The sequence below is a fragment of the Amblyomma maculatum genome, chromosome 1 (assembly GCF_055883805.1).
Source record: "Amblyomma maculatum isolate TAMU_Amacu chromosome 1, ASM5588380v1, whole genome shotgun sequence".
Taxonomy (NCBI): Eukaryota; Metazoa; Arthropoda; class Arachnida; order Ixodida; family Ixodidae; genus Amblyomma; species Amblyomma maculatum.
In genome coordinates, this window is record NC_139344.1 from 5,850,596 (window position 1) to 5,877,480 (window position 26,885).

A 26,885-nucleotide genomic window follows, 5' to 3' on the forward strand; every position below is an offset into this window, starting at 1 on the left:
TCAGCAGAGGATTTTCGGGCCGGGTCGTAAATGCAGCTTCACCTCCGGGAGCTGCATTGATCAGTTTTCCGGGAGCGGGCCAGAGAAGTGAGGGGACGAGGAATGGTGAGGTAGGGGCGAGCGGGAACGGCGGGTCTGGGGAGACGGCGATCGGCTGGACATGCGCGGGGATGGCGGGTTAAAGTCACGAGAGGGCATATCACGGAGAGAGGTTGGGTGTGGTCCGTAGGCGGTGCTGCGATCATGATAGTAGCGAGGTCGAGGTGGCGGAACCCAACGGCTGCGGCAATGGCGAGAAATGTGGCCGGCACGTGAGCAGTTGAAGCAGATGGGTCGGTTGTCGAAGGTCCGCCATTCTTCTGGGTTGCGGTCAAGAACACACTCACAGGAGAACCAGACGTAGCTGCAGCGTCGTCTTTCTCCACTAGCCCAGCACTTTGTCATCGTCTCGTTCACTGCGTACCGTAATAATATGTTGGCTATTTGCAATGGCCAAACAGAGTGGCTCGAGGTAAACAGCGAACAGCAAGGGTGACAGCGGACATCCTTGCCTCACGGACGACAAAACTGGCAGGCTGCCAGTGAGTTCTCTGTTTACTATGACTCGCGTTGAGCAGTTCGTGTAGGCCATTCTCACTCCCTCGGTTATAACAGTACCGACGTTCGAATGCTTCGGTTAGAAAAAGGGCCACATAATGGGCTTTTGCCGCGCGAGGCGGACTTATTGTTGTCCGATGGCGGAACGGATTACGGCCACATCGGGCAACTATTTGGGCCGTGACCCCTTTTCCCAAGCATTTCACCCCAGAAAAGCCGAGCACCAGGCCGGGGGAAAACTTGTACCCATTGAACCGGTGGGTGCCCGGTGGCATCAGGGATCGCGCCTGGTACCTCCCGAATGCGAGGCGGATGCGCTACCACAAGGCCACGTTTCGGTATTAGCTTATACAAACATGTAGGAGAACGCTTTTCTCGTTTTTTTTTTCCTGCGCCTAAAGAGATTTCAAGAGAGATTTGATATTATAGAGTTAAGAATCTCTTACCATCGTACTTCCTCCTGTATTGCTTGGTTTCACTAGAATTTGAGAGAGAAACAAAGGGCCTTAGCGGAGCAAAAACATTTTTTTTTTCATTGCGCGTTACTGTATACAAACCCCATATAATTTTTTCCCTCTTTAATCTAGGCAAATGGTTAACATGCGCAGGTTTCTGTCCTGTATACCAGCTGCGTCTTATAAGCAGTGCCGTCTGCCTCACCATCTTGCATGTTTTACCGCTATATTGGATATGCAAGAAACGCTAGCACCTTCATCCCATGCTGCAATTGTTCGGGGCCACCTGTGAATCTGTTAGACGGAACAAGCAGCACAAGACCAAAGAGAGGTTATTCTGGAGAATATTAGTATATAAATTTACAGTACCGGAATATAAACCGATGGCGTACAATTCAAAAGGGAGGACCTCGATAAAATGCTCAGACGGTATTGTGCCGGTTTTTCTGGTTTGTTCATGTTTTCCTTTTTTTTTATCTGTCAGTATCACGTTCTCTAACAATTTCGCTGCACCATTTTCTGTTAAGTTTCCGTGTAATGTGCAGCGGGATCCTTCGTCGAAAAGTAAGGCAGCAGCCGTGACGTCAGCGCCTGGAAACGGGCATACACACGACAAACAGTTCCGCTTCGCGCCGTCCGCGCAAGAGACAATTTGCTTCGCTTTTTAGTTTGCTTGTTTGTTTGCGGCATTCGACAAAAGCACCGCTGGTCACAGTGAATTATGTGCTTTGCGCGCTCTTGGGTGTTTGAGCCGGCGGCAAGCATCGGCACAAACAAGTCAGAGGAAAGGGGGTGGCGAGCGTGGGGCACGAGGAGTTCGTGCCGTAAAAAAATGAAAAAAAAAAAGGTAAAAAAATCTTCCAAGAAGACCAGAGGGAAGCGTCCTCGTGCTGCGGGCATTACGGTGAAATACCGAAAGCTGGGCAGGAGCTGCGGCATCCGGTCGTCCGAACGGGGGGAAACCGAACACCAAGAGTCGGCGGGCACACCGCGGCAGTATACGTTCGAACTCCGCTTCAAAAAGGGCGCTCTTCGAAGTAAGCCGCGGCAACAGCAAAAAGCCTGGATCTCACAATGATGACCTCACTCAACCTCAAACTTACGCGCGAGGTTGAGGTCCAATTTCGTGACCTTACTCAAAAAATTTCGAGCTATCGCCGACCTCCACTCAACCTCATCTCACCTCGTGAGGTTGAGGTCATTTTGAGGTTGAGGCCGACCTCACGAGGTTGCCCACCTCTGGACTCTACTGACTTAACCCATCCCTCTCTTACCCACCACTTTTATATCCACTCATCCCCTTCGCCCAGTGCAGGGTAGCAAACTGCTTTCTTTTACCAGTTAACCTCCCTGCCTCTCCTCCTCCTCATCTTCCTCCTTCTTTTTCTCCGCGCGCCTCTAAGTTATGCTTAATCTACATTCACTTCGGATACATGGCGTAGTTGGTGCCCATTAAGCGAACGTCATTTAAAGGCGCCCTGCTCTTCGTTTTGATCTGCACGTGCTTCCAGCATATCCTTTGATACAGGGCAGCACATATGTAGCGGCGCGCGGATGTTGCCGTATACCACTTTATGTGTGTGGTTTTCCATGCTTAATATAGAAGGCGTTTAACTTTATTCTGCCTTGTGTTTTCTCTACGCTGAAAGCTCGCTCGAAAAAGACACTCGTCATCGCGCTATTTCACATCAATGTCTTGAGAAAAGTCCAAATGCGTCATAACTTTTTTCCTTGCCCTGCCATTCTTTCATCGTGAGGTGCGCTAGTATTCGTTCGAGAAGTTGAAATATATTTCTCGGTTTCATAAAATATTACTTATTATTCGGAAGTTGATTTCTCTAATATTGATTTATGTAAGTACTATGATAACAAAACGTGAGAGAACGTCACTACATGCTTTGAACGGTGTCGCACTTTGGGACGCCACCTCACGAGATGCAGTGTGGGACGGCTCAGAACTTAGAGGGCAGGCCTTTCATTTTTGCTCACTTTATAGTACCCCGAGGCTTTGTGGTTCTACAGGTCAGCAAGAAATTGTCTAGTGCTCTGGAAGAAACATTTTCGTTAGGATAGTTTAAGCTCCAAGAAAATTAAATGTAATGTTCGTCCATCTTCAGATGACATTTCAGTAAAACGTAAAGAAGAAATAGAGGGTTGCTGGTGGTGTCGTTGTTTAAGCGGCATATTGTCGAGCATGGGTGTGCAACCAGAACACAATCTCTTCCCCTCCGAATCATTGGTCGACGCCCTATTGTAGTCGCTGCCTTCGTTTTATTGAACACACTCTATGTGAGGATGGTAGAAAAGGAATAAATTAGGCAGACGTGATATACTACGACGTAGTTGCATGAATATACTGGTAGGACACGGATTCATGTTCGTTTTAGTGTTGTGGCATCAAAGAAATCGTGAGGATTGGTTTAGTGCTGCGACGCTGGTTTAGCATGTGAAATGCGGCATGATAAATCGTACGGCACGGTTTTGAACTGCTTCAAGCTCATTAGGGAGATATTCTTCTGAGGTGCGCCGTATTGATGAAACATAATCGAGTTTCGGGCGTACACGCCTTATTCCATTCACCGATTCAACCCCCCCTCCAGAACTGCACCAAAACATTGCGAAAAAAAAAAAATGTTTGGATGTGAATCTAAGCACCCCCCCCCCCCCCCCCTTTTTTTTTTTTTTGCTAGGAACCGCGCCCATGCAAGGCTTAAAGCACGCTTGCTCACTCAGTCGAGCTAGAGCAATTATAGATTCGAGGGGTCCGCGGCGTGATCTCCACTTCTTGTGTTGCTGCGTTCCTACCCTACACGAGAGCTGGCGGCGTAGGACGGCAAAAGCCGGGCGCAAGTGACCGCGATTAGTGTATCAGCGTGTTGTCATGCGGACCTGGAATCGGCGGCCAATCGGTGGACCGCGGCACGTTTCGCGGGCATCGCGGGCCCGCGTTGCTTTGTTTGGTACCAATCGTGTTGAATTCGTAACCGAAGTCGGGATAATTTTCCGCGTTCTTGGCAACAGTAGTCGATCGCCGTAACCACTGCGCCACTCCGGCGGGGCGAAAGACATGGGTTGACATTTAATTGATTAGGTTTAGCGGCATATGCCATTTCTCAAACCATGATAGGATTGTGGCGATGTCATTTTGTAGCCTAATGGTTTTCTCGGAGTCATTGATGACGCTATAACGAAGTTGTCCGCTGAAAGTCGAATTTTTGCTTTTATGTTACTTGAGAGGTCGTTATACAGGTGAGGAATAATAGCAGTGATAATCCGGAATTTGCAGAACAAATAATTTCAGAATCATCAATACCTTCTTCAAGAAATTAAAGAGATTGACGGCGTCATGAAAAAGTCCGAAGGGAGGGACCAAATGATTTGATATCGTACTCTAACCCTGGCATTGTGCAGGATGTGGATGTTGTCAGAAAGGTGCGATGCAGTCACCATAAGATGGTATGGCCTTGATTGAGTGTAGATTTGAGAGATAATAAAACAAATTAGCGGTAAGAGAGAAAGTAGAGGAATTCATGATCTCGCAGAACAGATATTCGGCTTCAACCGAGGAAGGCGGCTTTAGAGTGCAAACAATGACAAGTTCAGAGATATTATTGAAGGCTGGGCAGTAGAAGTAGGCGGTAGCAAAGTTAGGATGCCAGTAACTCTTTAAGGAGAAGAAAAAAAAATCAGGTTAAGAGGCGCCAAAGCATTAAATCCTCTAACCCAACAGACAGGACACAAATCGCAGAGCTATTAGCGGTAATGACTAAGAGTAAAATATCCGACATAAGGCAGTAAAATATGGAGTGAATTAGGCATGCTCTAATGAATTGCGATAGTCTAAAGCGTTGAAGACGAAACAACAAAAAGCAAAAATCTGATCTATGCTCTTAGATACAAGGGGGACAAAGTAATTACCAGTAGATAATCAAGCTAACAGAGAAGCTTTATACAGGCTTATACACTAGGCGAAGTAGCTTTGTATATACTGTATATCTTTTCTAAATGCGAAGGTGATGTCGCAGTAAGCAGAGTACGCAACGAGGAAACGCGAGCGCATGGCGTTTGGTGTCGTGTCTGGTGTCTGCTAGCTAGCTGCTTCCTGGCTCTTCTTTCGCCGACTTCTTAATTCCAACGAAAAGGGAGTTATAAATAGGTGGAGGCTGCTGGTTTGACCTTTGCAGCGCAACAAACGGCGTAGCCGCAGACACTATAGCCTCGCCGGAGCCTTGTCGGGATTGCTCTGCTACCCGCAACTATACGGCTCGACCAGCTCTCCATGACTTTTTGAACCCAGCTGGTGACCGGCCGACGCCGGAAGCCCACGATCTTCCCCCGCCCGACAAGGAGCCATGGCCCCTCGTGCGAGCAGCGGGCAAGGATGTTTGCAATTGTCTCTTCGACTTACCAAAGGGCGAGCCGGTACTGCCGGTTGGATACCCTGCCGCTCATCTCGCAAACGGGAGTTTCCTTCGGACTCACACAGCCCCCATCTGGTTCGAGAACTTCTAAGAGGCGTCGAAGACGCGATTTGTAATCGAACATAAACAGTGTTTTGGTCACTTTGTAGACCGCAAAAAACGAGCCGCAAATAAGTACACACGCATGGGCTGCCTAAAGCACTGAAGCTAAATAAGAGACAGATGTCAATTTGTTAAATCATGGACAGATGACCATCAATGACAAAAAGCGTTTTTCAGTAGACATGGAGAAAGCTGACGTAAGAAAAAGCAGGATATCTTACAATGCTTAATCGAAATGCCTGTGGATAAAATGCTCCGAGAGGTTTGACCCTCTCCTCTTTTGAATGCATCCATTATTTATAATAAAACAGCAATGAACACTGTAGTACAGTCAGTACATGCCCTTTAAGTAGCGACTACACTATTCGCTCTTAAGAAGATTACGAAAGAAGTCGTAAGAATTTATTGTTAAAGCTGCGCCAGGAAATGAACGGGATTTTCGATACTGAGTATAGGGGGTATTCACGTGACGTCACAACTGACGTCAGTATGCAGCCGACGCCATATTTGCGTTCTGTTCTGACTAGTACTAGTACGGGGCGGCGGTTAGCTTAGCTGTTCGTTCGTGTCCGTTTGCTCAGACACTCTGCCTCATGCCAGCACCGTTGTTATGAAAACTCAATCGGTATCATGAGCGACAGTTCGATTTATCGGCAAAGTGTGCGCGATGCGGACAGAGACCTGTACGAAACAAAACTTTGGTATCGACCCGTGTGCAGCCGATATGCGCCACTGCACGGTAAGCGTCGGCCTGTGCCCGCGCATAAATATGTGCGACATTCATGAATTCCTTGTCCTACGGACGAGCGTCACAAGAAACCAATCGAAGCCTACTGACCACTCGAAGAACGCAACTACGTTGCACGCGGCTGGGTTAGGAGCCGCGGTTGAAGCAGACGAACTCGCTCTTTGTGCAATTACGTGCGTGCCGTCCAACGTTTATACCAACTAAACCGCCGAGTTTTTAGGCCACAGGAGTGACACCGGTGGCGCCACCTCGTTGCCTTGCGAGCTCGAAATAACTTTTGCAACAAAATCTTGAAATACAGCGCAGTTTTGGCCAAGCTAAACTTGATTTGTTATTAGAGATAAATAAGTTCATAAAGTTCTTCAAACCTTCTGCAAAACAACTCTGCCCGCCTACGTTCCTTCGCCGAATCTGCATGCGGTCTGCTTTGATTAGCAGCCGACACAGACGATGCGAACATCTGACTTCTTCTGATCGAATGAGGCAAGTACGGCAAACACAAAGTTTAGCGAGCCCTCTTTGAAGGATTTTATTGCAGCAAAACACGACGAGGAGGTGTTGGCGGCGCGCTGCATGCATGCGCATGACTAGAAGCGATACATTGCCGCGCTGCTCTTTTACCGGGAATGAGTCTTCCGAGTGCGTGAAGAACAGTCGTGCCCGGATAGTGACAAGAGCTGGCTGCAAGGGCACATCCGGAAGATTCCAGTCCAGCCCATTTTGAAATACATTTCTCATATTCCATGATACTTGTGTGGTTGAGCCGCGCCAGCCGTACGTGACGTCGCATCTCGGTGAGGTGTCTCGTTCGAGTGGAGTTGTTCGTGTGTACTTCCGGAACCTCAAAATGCCGAGGTCGTTCGCGCAGCTCTTCAGCTTCCGTTGTTTACACTGTGCACACGTCTATTACAGTCTACGATACCTCAATAAACAGCATATAGCTGCGGATGCCACTGCTTGTAGAACCGCACGACAGCACTTGATACGTACGTTCGCCCTGTTCTTTCCGTGGACACAAAAATGGCCGACTGCGCCTCAGTTACCCACAATGCACCACGCACAGCGCGTCAGTGAATACCCCCTATAGGGAGAAGTTCTTTACAAGTACGGGGAGGAGATGGCGCAACTGCAGATGAGTTAAGTGGCCGCACCAAGATACAAGGAAAGGGGTGGGGGGAGGGGGGTTAAAAAGCTTTTCACTATTTGCATATACTCTGACCTCATTCGTTGTTGCAAGCTGGCTAAGTGGACCGAGAAAAATGTGCAGCCTCACTAACTGACGAGTAGCAACATTTCTGAGAAATTGCATTGCTCTGATTCTGAGACAAAATCTCTTCAGCATTCCTTATTTCTTGAGGAGTAGTGAAGTGAGCAGCATTATTCATGGTTCTAGGATTTCGAGTTGCAGCAGAAAATGAAGTAGCTGCCTTCTACCTGTCGTGCGCAATGAGCGGAGTCAGAGTCGTTCAGTGAACGTCGTGGACGTAGGAACGACGGTCAGAAAGAGGATATCAAAACAGCTGGCGTGGTTGCAATCATTGCGACAACGGCATAAAACCTGCTTTCGAGGATTCCGCAAAGTACCTAGAAATGTTGTGGTCGAAGATTTTTGCTAACCAGATGAAGCAATCAACTCGGTCCATTTTCAAACCTTATCCGTGTAGGTGTACGAACATAAGTTGCTTTTACGTCTCCTTGCTGTTAGCTGTCGGTTTCCTGGGTATAGAAAAAATTTAATTTGCTTACCGGACAGGAATTATTCGGTGGCTCAGTTATCATTCGTTGCTTCATTTACGAACTACATATGACTAATACCTGCATGCTAATAAGCTATTGCAAATAACGTCATGCTATGTTAGTGTTTTTTAAATCTTTGTGGTTTCGGATAAACCCAGAAGAAACTCAGTGCCTCTTAAAAATCCGCCCCAAAAATTTGAGAGTCTATCTCCACTGCTCACTGAATGTGCAGGCATTTCTTCCGTTAGTACGAAAGTCCAAAGTACTTTACCGGTGTTTCATGCCTCTCTTGCGCATAATAGCCACCTGATCGATGAAAGTCTTGAAAAAGCAAACACGTTTAGCAATTTCTTTGGTTCGGTCTTTTTGCCCAGCATACCCCGCGATATTCCTCCGCTACCAATTCAGCTTACTCCTATGGCAGACATAGCAATTGATGAAATGGGCATTACCACACTTCTTCAGCGCTTAGACATGTCCAAAGCCGGAGGCCCTGATGGTCTGTCCAATGGTCTCTTAAAGATATGTGCCCAATCTGCGTCTCCTTTTTTAACTCTCTTATTCAGAAAATCTTTACTTACCAGTTAACATCCGAGTGATTGGAAGGTTGTCTGCGTAGTCCCGATTCATGAGACTGGGCCTCGGGAATTCGTCTCGAATTACCGTCCTATTTCTTTAATAAGCAACGCCTATAAAATTTTGGAGCACATCTTATACTCAAACTGCATGAATAATCCCAGTCCCGTAATAAACGCAAACCAGCATGGCTTCCGTCAAGGCGTACCTTGCATTACTCCACTAACAGAGTTTGTCCACGAGGTATGTGAAGCATTGGACCGTTGCAGCGTTATTGATTGTGTCTTCATTGATTTCAGAAAGGCTTTTGACGTCGTAGATCATTCTTTGTTAGTCCACAAGCTGCGTTGTTTAAATATTAATGCGAAGGTTGTTGAGTGGGTAAAGGAATATTTAAGTTTAAGGTCTCAGTACGTAACCATAAATGGAGCCAATTCTAATGTAACCTCTGTAACGTCTGGCGTCCCACAAGGGTCAGTTTTGGGACATCTCCTTTTTCTTGTGTTTATTAATGATATATCGGTGAATGTTGCTTCCTGCATGCGAATGTTTGCCGACGACTGTATGGCGTATACAGAAGTGAAAAATGTTAATGACTCGCATGCTTAACAGAAAGATCTGAATAGAATGCACCAGTGGTGCGAACAGTGGCACATTAAATTAAACTTGCAGTGCACATGACTTTTACGAGAAACAAAAAAGTACCTAATTATGCCTACAGTGTGAACGGGCACTTATTGGAAACTGTTATAGAATACAAATACTTAGGCTTGTATATCACTCCAACTCTCTGTTGGCAACGGTTTGTTGATTATGTTTCTGCGAAGGCTTGCAAAATGTTGGCTTTTCTGCGTCGTAACACAAGAATGTTTCCACAAGACTCTAGAGATCTACTTTTTAAAACTTCCATTAGGTCAGTGCTGGAATATGCATGTACTGTATAGGATCCGCAGACAAATGTTCATAAGATCAAATTAGAAAGGGTTCAGAACTTGGCTGCCCGCTGTGTTTCATGAAATTATAGTAAACAAACTAGCCTGACCAGCGTAAAACAGAAATTACAATGGAAACCACTTGAAGTGAGAAGAAGAAAACTGAGGCTAAAATTATTTCCCAATATCTATCACCAAAGAACTGCTATTGCGAGGGACAAGTACATTTTCTCTCCACACTATAGATCCGAGAAAATTAATCACGATTACAAAGTGTGCGTGAATTCAGAGCGAGAACCGACTTGTTTAAATCGTCGTTTTTTCCACACACTGTTCGAGAATGGAACACCCTGTCTTCATCCTGCGTTCATTTATCGGACAATGAAGTGTTTGCATCGCCTTTGTAACTGTTTTGTTTTCTTATGCATTTTAGAACTGCACCCCCCCCCCCCCCCCCACACACACACACACACACACTGTAATGCCACATGTGGCGCTGTGGGTAAAGAACAAATAAATAGACGGCATTGACGAAAGGAGCCTGTCCAAGTTTGGGCACGCAAAGTACTCAAGCCATTATTATAATCACTTTTGAACTGCTAAGCGATTATTTTGCCTCTAGTTGTGTAACTAAGTTTTCCGGTCCAATACATATTTGTGGGAGAAAAGTCCGCTACTTAAGTATTGCGATCAAAGATATAAAATATTCCCTAACAGCAGTCTGTAATGCATAATCAAGAATTCTTTTAAATCAAATTTCTCGTAGTGAATTACGCCCAAAAGCTGCGCTTTGAAAGTGCCTCACAATAAGCTTTGAAAAAGCAGAACCCTACATGGATGCTCGACCATCGCTTTGATGTTCGAAATACGAGAAAAATGCTTACTTTTGAAGGAACGCGCTCAGTATTTCTATATAAGAAGTTAGTTTAAAATGTTGGTGGTGCTTACAAACTTACGACAGAGTGAAAACATTTTAAGTAAATTCTCTCTATGAAGCAAGATTGGCGAAATATGCATGTATGAGTAAATCTTGAAAAGTATTTTGTAAGGACTATCTCAAACTTCTACACAGAAACATGGTTTCATTCACCCTCAGAGCCTGCCCACTTCTTCCCACGAAGGTCGTACTTCTCATGAAGGTATGAAACACAGCATGAGGTGTGTGCCTACTGCGAAAATGAGATGGTAAAATAATTTCAAAGCAAGCTATAAATGTTTTCAGATTCTTTATTTTTCTTAAAAAACGGGTTTCAGAAAATGTGCTTCAATTTTATTCATCACATATAGTTAACTTCAGTCAATTTTCAAAGAGGACAAGTTCATTGGGAGAGCACCGTAGACAGATAATGCGCGTTTCAGAAAGCAATGCTCTTACATGCATGAGGGTTGCATGTCGAAGCTAATAATTTCCCAATTTCTTGCTCTCCTGTTGCTTGTTAAAGCGTTGGCAGTATAAGCACCATAGAAAAAAAAAAATGTGAGGTCGGCGCACGGGACGCTCTGACACAACCCGCCACGGTTGGAAGGCGGCTAAATGAGGAGAAGGGCAGTCGCTCTTTCCACTTATAAGGAAGGAGAGGGTGAGGCTGGAGGGTGGCTGTCGCGAAAAGAACACAGAATGTAGCCACCGTGCACAAAGAAGGGGCTGACGAGGACGTAGCAATGCGCAGCTAAAAGGTGGTCACCATGGGAACCCCTTGGCGGTCGTCTGCAGCGGATGGTTAGTATCTAACCAGCCAATGCCAATGCTATTTCCCTGATTAATGCTCTAAAGCGGTAAACTTGGCTATTCATGGCCTACCGCTAACGCATTGTCAATGCATAGTGGTAATAAACGCCCCAAACGTTTTCCTGCCGGCTCTGGTCATATTACCTGCAACGAGCAACGTAATTAGGTATTTGTAATACCGTCTATTACTTTCAATCTGCAACTCATGTGCTTAATACTGTCGTTGTTAAACATATTTATGATTTAAATTTTGTTTCACAAGTGCAGAGAGCACAGATGTCCGCCCTCTCATTGCCCGTCATTTCTGCGGAGTTCGAAGCTCAACCAAGTGCTATTTTATGCTGCGGACTTGCGGCTGTGATGATACCTTTCGTAATATCGCCCAAGAAAGGTTACATTGTATTCACAGAAAGCCATGAGATGTGCACTCGTGGAGCATGAGAAACTCATACTATTTTCTATGTTACTATAATGCGACACTAACAACTCAGTTATCGTGAAATTCCGATGTAGGCCACTACTACCACCTCCACCACCACCACCATCATCATCATCAGCAACACACACACACACACACACACACACACACACACACACACACACACACACACACACACACACACACACACACACACACACACACACACACACACACACACACACACACACACACACACACACACACACACACACACACACACACACACACACACACACACACACACACACACACACACACACACACACACACACACACACACACACACACACACACACACACATATATATATATATATATATATATATATATATATATATATATATGAAGCAAAGAAGCCAACTGTCGGCGAGGCCAAGGAAAGCATTGAGGATTGTATTTTGTCTTTTTTTAAATTTTTACTTAGTAATCACATAAATTAGTAATGTAATGTGTTTAGGGGAAAGATAAATAAACACAAAGTAGAAGGAAAAACAACGTGCCGATGGTGGGAACCGAACCCACGACCTCCGAATATCGCGTCCGGTGCTCTTCCAACTGAGCTACATCGGCCGCTGTCCCCCCTCTACCTTCTTGGGTATTAATGTTGTCTGTATACGAAGCTTGAGAGTGCTCACCAGCGCCACCCTCAACTATAGCGGTGGACGTGGAACATCCTGTGTTACCGCCAGCGGCTTGTATTTCCATGTTATCCAGATCATCAAATACTGAACGCGTTAATATCCTTGAGAAGTATTTTCGTTCCTTCTCCAGAGTAAAGAAGCCTTTGCTATATCCACATATTTTCTTAGCTTAAAGCTTTCTGGGAATTCAGTATTTTTTATTTCCTCGAAGTATTGATGAGAGATGAAATTAACAGACCAAAACAAAAACGATGGGTGATCGGGTCCCCAGTAATAAGGCAGTAGCAAGAAACTCCTCTTATTTACTACTGGACTCGAATAGCTCATGCCATAAATACGTCTTCATGAAGACGAAGGCAGTCTGAAATGATCGTTCCACCTGTGGTCACAATTAGGTCGTAGCCTCCATTTATTGCGGGAGCTCTTCCGCCAGCGCCTTTGTTCAAATGAATTCAAGGGCAGATGACATGAGGCTAGGTAGCTGGAAATCCTCTTCGTTATCTGCCTTTTTTTTTTCTTTGCCTGCCGCATTCCTGGCGGTCAATTTTTCATGCAGTTAAAATTTAAGAATAAATAAAAGTAACCTAATAAATTGAAACCTGTAGTTCGATACGCAGATAGCCGATTATTAGAAGGCATTATTTAAATCAATTGTTAAGAAATGTAGGAACGCAAGATCAAATTTAGAGCGAATGCTTACAGAAGGAATTATGGTATTTGAGCACAGCATCCAAAATAAAAATGGTAGCGTAATCCTTTTTCAACAACGCGATGGTGGTATACTGCCATAAATAGCGTCATTTAAGAGAAACGTAAGGAACAGGTTAGGGTGGAAGCGACTACTTTTCAATTGGTTAGGCGAATGACCTATTCAGAAAGACTTCACAAGCATTTCATTGGGCAATGGAGTGATTCATATATTCCTTGCTACCTCATAAAAAGGTTAGGCTAATGCAAGCTGAATGTGGACCCTGTGGCTGTGCGGAGGCCGCGCTTCTCCCTAGAGGCGTGCAAGAGCGTTATCGCTGTTCATTAGAGCCATTTCCGCCCGCAGCAGCTGGGACATCGATATCGCGCCGCCGAGACGTACCAGGTCTCGAAGGAGGCGCGCAGCAGCGTTCGAAGAGCGGCTAGAACGGGGCTCCCCCTTGTTTGATTTTGCGGAGCTCGCAACGAACCGCTGTTATCGAATCTCTACAAGGCTGGCGACAAACCGCCGTGTTTCCTCTCGATGCCGCTTGTTGACACGTTGTACCGTGCAGCCCGGCGAGACGCAGCCCGGCGAGTGCAGAAGCCAAGAAGCATATTTCCATGAAGCGAAATCGTCACATGCTTCTGAGTTGTTTCGTGTCGACTTAATTGGATATAAATGATTACGTAAAGAAGCAATAAACTAAAGAATAAAAATTATAAATAATTACAAGAGTGAGTAGTAAGATGTTCGAGGATATTGAAAATCGCTAGAACGCATGAAATTCCTTTAATATTTAGGTCAATAGTGAAACTAACCAAACCCATTCGCTTTGCTTTATGATTTTTTTTTTCTGGGCCTACCTCTTTAGCCTCTTTAATTTGCGAGGCCTCGAACAGAGGAGATGGAATCGACTACTTTTCACCTCTTCTGCTGGTGCTGCATGGACCGTCTTGAGGCGAAGCATTCGTGGTAGAGCGAGTCTATTTTGTCGCGCAGGAGCGGCCGTGCGCAGCGCGGCTACGTCGGCGCCGCACGTAACTGTGCGGACTGGAGGACTGTCTGACGAGTGGGCGCCACATCCTGTAGGGGAAATAACAAGTCAGGAACGCAGGGCGCAATTGCGCGAGGCAGAAAATAACCAAGGGCCGCCGGCGACGGATGTACGGGTTTGCAATGGTTATGGCGCTGGCGTGCAATTAGTTAGCTGCATTAGGCAGGATAGCGTATGCATGGCCAGCACGTTACGTGTACGTGCATACGAAAACAGGCACGTGGACACTGCAGTTTAACGGCTGACTTTCGCGGTAGATATCCTGAGGAATCTGGTTCCGCCGTCCTTGAATTCGCGTTCACGCCGGACTATTACATTCCGTGACGCACAGTATAAGGCGTGACGCCTTAACCGCTACAATGAGTCTGTGTGGAGGTGCTGGCTACTATGAAAATTATATACATTATGCTACATCAGCGTGAAAGATGTAGTCAAGCAATTACATTGCGCGGCGGTAATTGCGAAGCTCAAATTTCTCGCAGATCGTTGTCCAAAGTGGTGACACCGGCTGCATTTTCATCGCATTTCTTCAAACTATGCATAGTGCCCGACAGCCTCGAATGTGGCTGGTCGCCAGCTGAGGGAGGCTGAATATCGTCATCTTCTTGTCGGAGATACCACCACTTTATATGAAACCCTGAAACTAATTAAAGCATCCAGTAAGGGTAAAATGGGTAAAATAGCCAACGCACGAGCCAAGCAGTAATTGATCTTATGCAATGGAAGATTTGCAAATGGAAATATCTGATTTAACCCCTTGTCAGCCGAGAAAGGGTAGCGTTAAAAAAAACTGTTATGCCTGATGTTCAAACGAAGGCTCATTTCACCTCTTGCAAAAGAAAGAGTGTTTAGCGCACACGAGGAAAGAATTTGCAGTTCGAAAAGAAAATTACATTTCTTGCCCAGGCGCACCTCTCGCACGCCCCGCACACAAAAAAAGAAATACAATGTTATTAACACCCCGCCGGGGTGGCGCAGTGGTTACGGCGCTTAGGACGCGGGATCGAATCCCGGCCTCGGCGGCTGCTTTTCGATGGCGGCGAAAAGCAAGGTGCCCGTGTGCTGTGCAATGTCAGTGCACGTTAAAGAACCCCAGGTGGTCGAAATTTCCGGAATCCTCCACTATGGCGTCTCTCATAGCCTGAGTCGCTTTGGGACGTTAAACCCCACAAACCAACCAACCAACAATGTTATTAACGGCAGAGACGTTTATAGTAAACAGTTTCACTCCTGGGAAGAAAATAAAAAAGAGCCCAATGATGGAATTAGCTTTATTTCATATCAGCCAAAAAAGTAAAAGGCAACATTGCTTCGCTCGTTATGCCCCTGTAAAGGTTCTCTGACAGCAGTATCCTTTCTGACAATTATTTAACCAAACATAATCTCCCAAGTTCCAGCCGACATGGTTTCAGGCAAGGTTTATGGTGCGATACACAGTTGGAGTTTACCCACGAGTTGGCCTTGGCAATTGATAAGCAAGAGGTTGTTGACTGCGTTTTCCTAGACTTCCGCAAAGCATTCGATGTAGTTGCGCATAGCCTCCTCCATACCAAATTAGAAGCTTATAAGCTTGTCTATAATATTATAGATTCGATTGCCTAATATTTGTCGTTACGGAATTAGGCTGTTGTTCTGCACGGTGTTTTCTCCCAATACACATCAATGACCTCGGGAGTTCCTCAAGGCTCTGTTTTGCGTCCACTGTTTTTTTATATATTACAGGGACACTAAAGAGAAAAATGAAGTGGGCTTGCATCAATAGAATGCCAGTTCCTGGTTACAAAAAAAGCCAATTTTACTGAAAACAGAGCTGTTATAAGGTAGTAAAGAGGAAGAACAGGAATACAGTTATCGCCGCCACTGCCGAAACGGCTGAGGCTGGGAACTACAAATCAAGTGACGCGCAAGGGATCCCGGAGGCTGACAAATGCGAATTACGTTGACCGTTTGAATGCGGTAGTCGATTTTGTCTCTAATATGATAACATGCTTTTATCGCACGTAAACGACGGCGAAAAGATGAAAAGGCAACGTAAATGTTGCAAGGCAAATATAAAAATATGCTCATTTCGTCCCCTTGTCGGTAGATGCCGCTAGTCTCTCAGCTATGTTCCGGCTCAGGCAATTCGTGCATGCCCGCATAGTTTGGTTTGGGCCTGCGGCGCGTGAAATACGACCTTAGAGCAGCAGATGCGCCTACCCTAAGTGCGTATCGAATGAAGATTATTACTTGGCACGCACATGCGAAATATTCCCCGCTCCCCGCGCGCCAGCAATCACGGAGTCTCCTCTTGCGTCATAGTGTGCGTCATCCTACCCTACTACGTAGAGGAGAAAACAGTTTGAATTCGACCGGCGGGAACAAAAAAAAACCTCAACTTCTTATCGCAATATCTCAGCAATAATTCGATTTTCTGTTGCCGGATATGCGGCGACAGTGTCACCAAATGCCGTTTATTAGATTTTGATAACATATTTGGGTGTCCTTAGTGTCCCTTTAACGATATTTAAATTGGTATATGGTCTTTATTTAGAATGTTTGCTGATGATTGTGTTGTTTTCAGAGTAATTAGTGCCAATTCTGATTTACAAGTCTTGCAAGATGATTTTGATACCATAGCAGGTTGATGTGCGCGTTGGGACATGTGATTAATTTTTAAATGAAACAGTTCACATCACCTTTACAAGAAAACGCACTTGCCATCCGTATACGTATGAGAATTGGTGACATTACCTTAGGCACAAGTAGGGAATTTAAATATCTGGCAGTCGTTTTTGCACCTGATTTACGGTGGAGACACGTTAACTATATCGCAAATAGGGCAGCATCAGTTTTCGGTTTCTTGAGGAGGAATTTCAGTCCCCTTCCAAGTAACTTAACAACCCAACTTCAGTCATATTTGACCAAAACTTGAGTATGCGTATGTTTTTTGGGACCCTCACACAGCTGAGTTTATAGGCAAATTAGACAAAAAATACAGAACAGGGCATTCAGATTTGTTCTTGGAAATTACAGCCGGAAATTTAGCATTACAGAACGTAAACATGAACTTAAATGGCAATAGCTAAAGAATCGTAGAAGAAATGTTAGATCAAACTTTTTTCATAACATTTATTACTTTAAAACAGGCATCAACCGCGAAAAGTATACTAAGGCACCAAATTATATATTGAAGCGATTGGACCACGATTTGGAGGTCTTTCAGGAATGACATCTTGCGTTACTCTTTTTTTTTTTTTTTTGGTAGGACTCTGCGAGATTGGAACAGTGTGCCATCAGGCACTGTTTATATTTCGTTGAACGATGCTTTTTGCTATGCACTGAAATAATGTGTAACGTCATAATTAACGTATGTAGCTCCCCTGCTGCAGTGCCCTACGAGTGATGCAGGTATCCAATAAACAATAAACAATAACCAGCATAGTGGTGAAAGTGCGATTGGCGCGCTTAACGAACCCCTTGGTTTGTGGATGGACGGCGTTGAATGACGAAAATTGCAAGCATAAAGATGAAGAAGTTCCTCAGTAATATCAGTAGTAAATTGTCGTCCACGGTTAGTGATGATAACTCGAGGAGGACCGTGGTGGAGATTCAGAAACCGCAGAAGTTGGAACAAATAAGAAGCAGTGACTGACGGCATTGCAGATGTTTCAGAGTATCGGATGAGATGGCCAATAAACACAATGATCCATCAGTTGCGGTTGAAAGACCGTGGGAAAGGTCCCAAGCGGTCGATGACCACTTCCTCGAAGGGTACTGTCGGAGGTGTGATAGGGTGTCTACAGCGAACCGCAGACGTGTTGTATGGAGCTTGTAATGCTGACACTGTACACAACTGGCTACATAACGTTGAATGGCATGACTCATATTTGACCAGTAACACCCTCCTGCTTGCGGTGAAGGGTCTGGACAACTTCCAAGTAGCCAGAAGCGACGCCATCAGGCATCATTTCGAGAACAGGAGCCTCGAGGTTTTCCAGCACGACGAGAAAAAAGCGCGCACCTTCGGGGCTGAAATTCCGCTTGTAAAGTAAAACGCTAAAACGGGCATACCTAACGAGCGGCGTCGAATAGTGACGCCAAAGTCATGTAGTTGCGTTGTTCACTCTGGAAGATGTGAAGGTCGGAAGACTTTGGTGAGATAGGCGCGAGGTATATCGTAATTGTTTTCTCCGTCGAAACAGTAGTAGTCGAGAGCGGCAAGCGTGACAATATTTACCCTTCCACGTGAATCGCACCAAACTTGACAGATATGAACATATAATCTTAATGTATATTCCCCTAGAATATAAAGGGAGCCGAATAACAAAGAAGCGCACAAATATTAACTTTATAATTATATATGACAAGCATACTTTCTCTAGCATAGCTTTTTATTTTGTTTTCCTCTTGGCTTATATATCCCGAAGCTATTTCGGACATTAATAAGGAAATTACCGAAACTTTGTGTTTCTGTGTAAGCGTGTTGCTCCATTTCATATTGGAGGGCTGTGTGCGTTCTTGTGAAAGAACCGCAGCGAAAATGTTTTCTTTAATGCGTCTTTTAATGCGTTGATAGGTCAACGACTCGGCGTTGGGCTGAATCCACTAATGAGAAAGGAGTAATCGCTGGGGGTAGCGATTAACAACGGTCGCAAAAACAGGAAACAAACACAGAGAATGATGTGCTCTTGAGAGATAAACGTGCATTACTGTGATCGGAGTTTCATTGTGTCACAAACTGCTTCCAAAGCTTTTTTGTCAGGCATATCGCATACGATTGAACGTCGTCATGGGAAATTTTATCACTGTATTACAGACAATAAAGAAAACACATCGGAACTTGCTTGTTTCTCCTCTATTTGAAAGGCCTTGAAGACTTGTTTCCCGATGGATGAGTTAAGGTGCACATGCGTTCCTTTAACCATCGCATTTATTCCAACTGACTACAGCGTTTTTACATGCCATATACGATGTCATTCCTGGTAGAACAGAGCTTAACGTATGAAAGGCATACGCTCCGTGGTAAATGACTTTTTTTTTTCTTCTGCATAGAGTAGGATGACGGCGTTTCTTTTCCAGTGAGCATAAATCAACAAGGATATCCACGAGAAATTGTGTCAATTGGAAATGGGTTTGGCAGGATTTCGTCACGTTAATAATAATAATAATAATAATAATAATAATAATAATAATAATAATAATAATAATAATAATAATAATAATAATAATAATAATAATAATAATAATAATAATAATAATAATAATAATAATGCATCCTCTTTTCGCGTCTGGTAAGGCATCGCATATTTGTTAGGAATTCAAGCGCAGTAACAAATAAATTAATGGCTTTGTTTTATTGGTCAGAGAAACATGAGAATTTTAGACTCATTCGTAACAGAAGAATATTGGCAGGGCTGTTAAACCAACTGTTTCGAACGTAATGTCAGCACACGATCTGTGTGCCTTGGAGCTCACTCAACTGTAGTCCTTGAGAGTAAATAACACGGCCTTTAAACTAAGTATTTTAGACCTCATGTTGTGCGGGGAATGACATTGTAAAGGGAAAAGCCGGATTTAGAGGTGGAAAAAAAAAAAATCTGTTATATATATTTGAAACACCGCTCACTGAGCAACCTCGGCTTTGGCGTTCGGTTAAAATCGCGCTACACCTATACGATTGAAGAATATTAGGCCGTGAAGAATGTGGTATCGAAAGTTTCTATTTTCTTCAGCCGCGTGGTACTATGACTATTCTTTCGTTTCTAGGCAAACGTAAGCTACTTATACATCCTTCCTATCTCCCCTCTCCCTCCGACTATATTCCGGGTTAGATGTCTATTTTCGCCTTCAAACAGTCTACAAGTCACAACCTTTTCCTTTTCTATTCGAGTGCTTTAGACCGGATACGAAGGAGCAAACACTAATAAACAGCTAGGGCTAACTGCAACCACCTCGTTGTGTTGAGAAATAAGATATACGCATTCGTTAGCGCGTCGCCTAGCTATCATCAACATTTCTAAACATTTTACTTGCAGGCATGCAACGTGGTCCAATTAAAATGCTCGCTGAGATCCCGAATCAGCGTTGTAGAGGCGTTGTGTGCGCTGCGCTAGCGGTAGCGAGAGGCGTGCGCCGCTCTGATAGCGACGTCATCACAAAGGCGTCAAAACGGATGTCGGCCCCGAGACTGCGTTTTTCGTTCGTCAGCCGGCGAGTACAAAGGAAGCACCCTTGGTACGTCGCATGCATAGGCTTCGCTAAGAAGGCGGATCTGCAAGAGCGGAGCGTAAGGTGAGTGTCATGCATCCGTATTAGTCCGTGTGTGCCTTGCATTTCGTGAAGGGAAGTGCGCTTAGTCAAAGCTAAGACACAGGCTTGTGACAATAAGAGATAGCATCTCTCACACTAGTATAGCACAAGTCTGATACTCTTCGGGCGTTGTTGTTCTTACGCTGCATTGATTCCTCATTTATTTTGAAAGAAAACGAACACAAAACAGCCATCAAATGTAATTTTCCCCGTTCGCGAACAAGTGCCAGAGATGAGGAAGAAGGGTGATGGAAATGGGGGGCTGGAAGTGGAAGGATAGCTAGATAAAAGAGATATTTTGATTTAATATATTTCCTTCTCACTTCGGTTGACATTAGGTGTATCGAGAGCTGAGAGAGCCACGAAACTAAATGTAAAAAGAAAGGTTTTAGCGGAAAGTATAGCATAATTGCAGTCGTGGCATCAAGACTACAAAACCATTACAGATTTTGCTGAGCAGGCGCGCTGATAACAATGTGCGCAAACGTCGATTAGCATGAAACTAGAGGCGGATTCCGCTTAGCATGTTTTTCTCAGAGCAAGCAGATGGTCATGATGGGTATTTCTGTGCAACAATACGTATTGTGCTAATTACTTTCAGTACCCAAACATTGCAGAGCTGACGGGCAGTATTTTTATTGTTTAAGAAATGCAATATGCAGAGCCTCAAATACCCTATAGTAACCAGTACATGCCTTGCCGAGGAAAGGCCGCGCCCTCACTTGCCTGCATAAAGCAAACCTGTTTGAATGCTTACTACGTGCCTACTAGGATGGAAGACGAGGGAATTAAACGTCTTGAAAACTCCGCATTTTCTCAACATTTTTGGTTAGGTTCAAATCTGCACAACTTACCTGCGTCTGGAGGTAAAGAGAGAGTGAGATTGAGAGGGGCTCTAGAAAGCCTTCGAAAAGGTCTGCAAACTGAGCCTATAGGCAGCTTTTTGAACACCACAGGGCCTGAGACAAGTTCAGGACATAGTTTCGTCGTGGGATATAGGAAAAATAACAGTTAAAATAGCGCACTGTTATCTGATGAAAACACAAAATGCAATACGGCAAATTCTTTTGAGCACGTGAGCTACAGATTTAAAACACAGAAAAACCTGCACCCTTAAAGGAGGGGAAGCGTGCCATAGGTACTGGCATCCTAGTCTCGACGTCTCACTTATTTGCGTACTGCGGGAGCTAATGAAGCTGGAATCATACTCTATAGTTGAGTCAGGCATTTTCATTACATTACACTCGTTTTTTATATGTGTCTGAGGTCTCTTTCTAGACATAAGGAAGTGTCAGAACTATTTTTGTTGGTTGTTAACAACCCCTGATATTTAAACTGTTATTTAAACCTCTCTCGCTCACAATTTTATTCTGAGCCATTCTCATAGATACGCAATGGCAAGGTTGCATAATCTGTAGAATGATGATTCTGCAACCTTTTCTATGCTTCTTGACTTCTTGTGTCTTTCTAGAGACGCGAAATGTATCAATTCTACGTGAGATTAAGCACAACATTTCCTGGTCCGCGTATATTGAAAGAGCTAACATCGCGATGTGGGGTACGCAGAAAAAGTGGCGTAAACCACTCGAGTTTCGACTAAATTGCGTTGTAGCGCCATGCTGAGCAAGAGGCAAAGCAGCGCAACGAACAAAGACAACCGAAGGACAACACACGCGCTGAAAAATAACAACTGGAAGCGATTTTCTTTTTGTTGTTGTTGTTGTTGTTGTTGTTGTTGTTGTTGCGTAGCATATACCGACAAGAAAAAAAAAAAAAGTCCGCCCAGTGACCACCTAGCTCTATTTGGCTGCGGCGCCTGGTGTTCGGGCAGCAAAGATGAGGACAACATTGAACTGCAGTCATATCATCGTCAAATTTCACCGCGTTTGTGACCACCAAGCGTGATCAAATACTTGGCGAGCGATGTCCACAAAATGGCCGAAGCTCGCGAGGTATACACTACTCTTGCTCCCAACTGTACATTCGCGGCGGTGGTGTAAGGCCTCGTGCGAGTATTATAGAGCAATGACGTGGGTGAGGCGATGGTACGTGGGTTGCCAGCAGCATGTTTCTCATATTATTTGCCTTAAAGCTTGCTGGTGCCTTATCGCTTCTTTCGAATCATCGATGACCTGAAGAACTGATTAATAATTAGTTCTGGCCACGCACCTCATCTTTAAGAAAACTGACCCCGGTATTGTAAAAAACAGCGCGCGAAAAGCGCAAGACAAACTGGGGACCATAAGGCAGCATGTGGCAGGCATCAAATGACAACGCCTAAATGGTCGTTAAGTGTTTACTTTGGTGGTATTTTGAGGCATAGTCGATTCAGTTTCTCACCCAAAACTTCGCGAAGCTTATTAGAGCTCGTTTCATTCTAATTCAGACTTTGTATTCATTGGAGTGATCTGCATTTATTCTTCTAAATAACTATTTATTATCTTATAGTAACGTTTTGTCCATTTCTAAGTCAAGTGTAAACTTTTGTACCACCCATCCCCTATCTAAGGCCATCTGCGTGGTCCATGAGGTAGCATGAAATAAATAAATAATTAAATAAATAAATAATAAAAATTTTGCCTCATCTTTTTTAGAGATCGCAGCTTTCTTGCAGCTTTTTTTTTATTTTGAGACTAGAACCCCTTTGGAAGGATCCCTCTGTGCCCATGCTAACCATTCTAGTTCTCTTGATTCAGCCTTTTGTCTTGCGCTCTTTTTATAACCGGTGAAATGTAAACAAAAAAAAAAGAGAAACATAATTTAGAACAGTGGCCTGAAACATGTGCTCCGCCGGCTCCTAAAATTTGAGCCTTTGCTCCGAAAATACATTCCAGCTCCGCGATCCGGGTTTACCACGAGACTCGTATTCCACTGATATTTGCTAAAAGGCCATGTACCCATACGGTACACGTTCATCGTGGAAATGAAAAGAGACATTGGCTGCTTAATCTGCGTCGCTTCAGACGGACATCAGCTGCCTTCAGGAGTAATGTGCCAGGCAACATGCCCTCTTTCTGCCCTCCAGACTTTAATTTTTTATTTTGAAGATTGGTGACTGTGGTACTTGCTGACCGTTTTTCCAATTGAGTAGTTTTCCTCCAAACATCCTTAAGAGGCACCGCTGTGCAGAGTTTTGGCAGAATCGTGCTTGCGGCGCTCTTCTTTTCACGGAGAGTGGGAGGGTGTGGTCTGGGAACGAAGCATTGGCCTTTTTTGCTTGCCTGGAATTTTTTTAATTGTTCCCATCTTTTTTGAGCTCCATGGGTCCGCGATGGACGACACTTCTTTAATGCGGCCTGCATAGTATATCAGTTTGAGATCGCTTATTTAGAGATACTTCATTTTAAAGACAAACTTCAACAATATACGTACCGAAATATCCCTTTAGTAGCCGTCCCCTCCGGTGCTCTCTTGTCAAAATATGAGAATTTAACAGTCTTGCGCGCGTTTTAGAGAGTACTTATTGAATGCCTCGTTCGTCAATTTCTCGTCGTCGTCGTCGGAGTCCACAGCCTCACCTGCCACCTGCCACGGCCGGCAGGTGGAGAAGTGGAGAAGGGGACCCCTTCTTCACATTTAGGGGAGGTGACGAGCAGGGAAGTGCCTGATAAATAGAGAGAGAGGGGGGGGGGGATAGAGGGGGAGGGGGAGGTAGAAGCCTAAGCCACAAAGCTTAGACATGCTCTTTTGCGCCGGGAGGCGATTGGTTCGAATTTTAACCCCTGGAAAAAAAGGTGGGTACAATTAAGTGTGCTCCTGCCAGGCGCTCAGCTTTCCTAGGGGTGTCTGATTGAAAGAGGCACCGCAAAGTCATTCCGCTAAGCTCTTTCAGGGTGAACCCGGCTTCGAAACCTCAACCTGCTGCGTGTTAGTGTTGCTGTGTTGATGCTGGGGTTCTAGTGATGGCCATACGGGCCGTGTGATGGCCGTGTGATGGCTATACGGGGCCATCACTGTAATCCGGGCATGTCTGGGTTAACATAGAGCTTCTGAATTTGGGAGGGAAAAGAATAAAAACACAGCATATCTGTGGAAATTATTTGCTCTCACATTACAGCTCGCGCTGAAATATTCGCATTATTTACTGGTAACCGTCGCACGAGTTTTTCTTTTGCATTGTACCGAAGTCGAAAGAGCATTAACTCAAATTGGCCGCGAAGAAGGGAAGAAGACGCATGATGCGTCAGACGAGGTAAGAAAAACGCCGAGTAAACATGGAACGTAAGCATCCTTCTTGCTCTGGCTGAATGCCTTTAAAGGACCATCTTAGCACATAAAAACTTTCGCTTCTCTCTGCTTTAGTGCTTACAGCAGAATTTGCAGTGAGCGTTATCTCCAAAGAATGTTGCGTGCATACTCGACATATGAACACTTGTTTTGGGAAACTTGGCTCTACTGATTCTTCGTATAGGGAGAAAAGCATGTGAGCCAGTGACTGTTTATAAGAAATGTTTTTGTATTCAGGATTGATAGAAGACAAGACTATATATATATATATATATATACATGAAGGAAAGAAGCCAACAGTCGGCGAGGCCAAGGAAAGCGTTGGGGATGGTAGTTTATGTCTTTTCGTTTTTTTTTTTTAATGTTTACTTGGATAATCACAGAGATTAGTAATGTAATCTGTTTAGGGGAAAGATAATTAAACACAAAGTAGAAGAAAAAACAACGTGCCCCATCGGCACGTTGTTTTTTCTTCTACTTTGTGTTTAATTATCTTTCCCCTAAGCAGATTACATTACTCATTTCTGTGATTATCCAAGTAAACATAAAAAAAAACAAAAAAAAACGAAAAGACAAACTACCATCCCCAACGCTTTCCTTGGCCTCGCCGACTGTTGGCTTCTTATATATATATATATATATATATATATATATATATATATATATATATATATATATATATATATATATATATATATATATATATATATATATATATATATATATATATTTCTCAATTTTTGCCCAATCTGCGTCGTTCAGTCAATGCACTGGAGTGTCTCAGCAACTGTGAAACATCATTCAAGCGGAAAAGTGCGCTGTTTCTATGACCCGTTTTATAAACACCAGGAAGAAATTAGGACATTGATAGTTGTTCACCTTTTGGTTGCCCATTGGCACGAAGTGCCATGAGATTCCGCTTAGTATTATTATTATTATTTTTTTATTTTTTTGCTCTCGGCTGCTTACAAACTACTCGGCGCTACAATAGAAGCCAGTTGCGTTCCTGCGGCTCACCTGTTTCTAGCGTTCTGCGTTCAAAAAGCAAGAGTCGAGTTCTAATGCCGTGTCTCGTGCACTCCTCCCTATTTATGCTTCACCTGCAGCATATTTCAAATGTTTCTTCTAATTAGCCAGCTATAGCTACCGAGAACCTGTACCACTTAATATCTTTAAATGAGCCCATCGTTTCTCGTTTCGCGCATTCATAAGCGCTATATTTAGTGAGTTTTCAAAAACGTTACATTTTAATGTTGACTCTCATATGAAAACTCAAGCCGCGCACCAAAAATGCTGTACTAAGAATAAGGCAGACAAATCAAGTTATCTTTACAAAAAATGATTTCCCACCTCCGGCAAAGTGTGCATACTTCGGATGACCAGTTGCTTATATTTTCATTGTGAGATATACCATGAAAATTATCTCGTACAGTGCGAACAACCAGGTTGAGATCAACCAAGTACTACGTAATATTTTGTGCAAGTCCTTGTGAAAAAAAAAAAAAAATAACGGGGGGGGGGGGGGGGGGGGGAACCGCATCAGCAAAAGAACAGTACGAATACTAAACGAAGGTATTCCGTTTCTGTTTTTCTTTCTAATGGCTTACTGCCTTCAGTTTCAACGACAGTATGAATAAGAGACACTGCGACCCCCTGCATATGTTAATTTGATATAACGTGTCTTAATTTAAGCATGCCTCAAATGTGTCTCGAATTAAAACAAGTTCTATAAAACTTTCGCATTCAGTAGTGGGTCCTCTATTATAATCCGACAATTAGCGTACTACAGGCCACTGAGACGCTAGTGCGTGCATCTTACTGCGGAGCATACAGCTGAGACTCGACAAAAACGCTTATCTTTTCAATTTAACTTTAACGTTAACACCCATAGCGAGACTCAGCACTAGTAGCGAATGTCGTAGACTTTATGGGAAATTGTGCTCTATTCTTGCTTCTTAATAATGCTGCCCCAACTCTTTCTCGATCATTTCCTTCGCACTGTAACACTGGAAGTTAACACGAGCGGGGAAATGTCAACGCCGGCGAGCGTTCGGCTTCTCGGAAGGAAGCGCAATTACGGGCCGAGCGACCTTGTCGCTTACAAATGACGCAGCAGGAAGTGACACGCTCTAAGCGTGCTTAATCCACATGTCGATACGGTAGGCGCAATTTTTTATTTTATTACTTCTGTGAGGGAAATCTA

At 44.2% G+C, this 26,885-nt stretch overlaps 1 protein-coding gene and 1 long non-coding RNA gene across 2 annotated transcripts in view; one reads left to right on the forward strand and one right to left on the reverse strand.

Moving 5' to 3' along the window:
* The window catches only part of LOC146201532 (uncharacterized), a 44,683-nt gene that overhangs the window by 13,499 nt on the left and 4,299 nt on the right, over window positions 1-26,885 (reverse strand). The window contains exon 2 of the long non-coding RNA XR_014703555.1: window positions 8,642-8,749. This is a non-coding gene — a long non-coding RNA (uncharacterized LOC146201532). The remainder of the gene's footprint in view (window positions 1-8,641; window positions 8,750-26,885) is intronic.
* Window positions 20,281-26,885, forward strand: part of LOC146201533 (uncharacterized) — a 32,673-nt gene continuing 26,068 nt past the window's right edge. Inside the window, exon 1 of the mRNA XM_084587621.1 lies at window positions 20,281-20,437. Within this exon, the coding sequence (XP_084443747.1) occupies window positions 20,319-20,437 (119 nt within the window). The 5' untranslated portion in view covers window positions 20,281-20,318. The remainder of the gene's footprint in view (window positions 20,438-26,885) is intronic.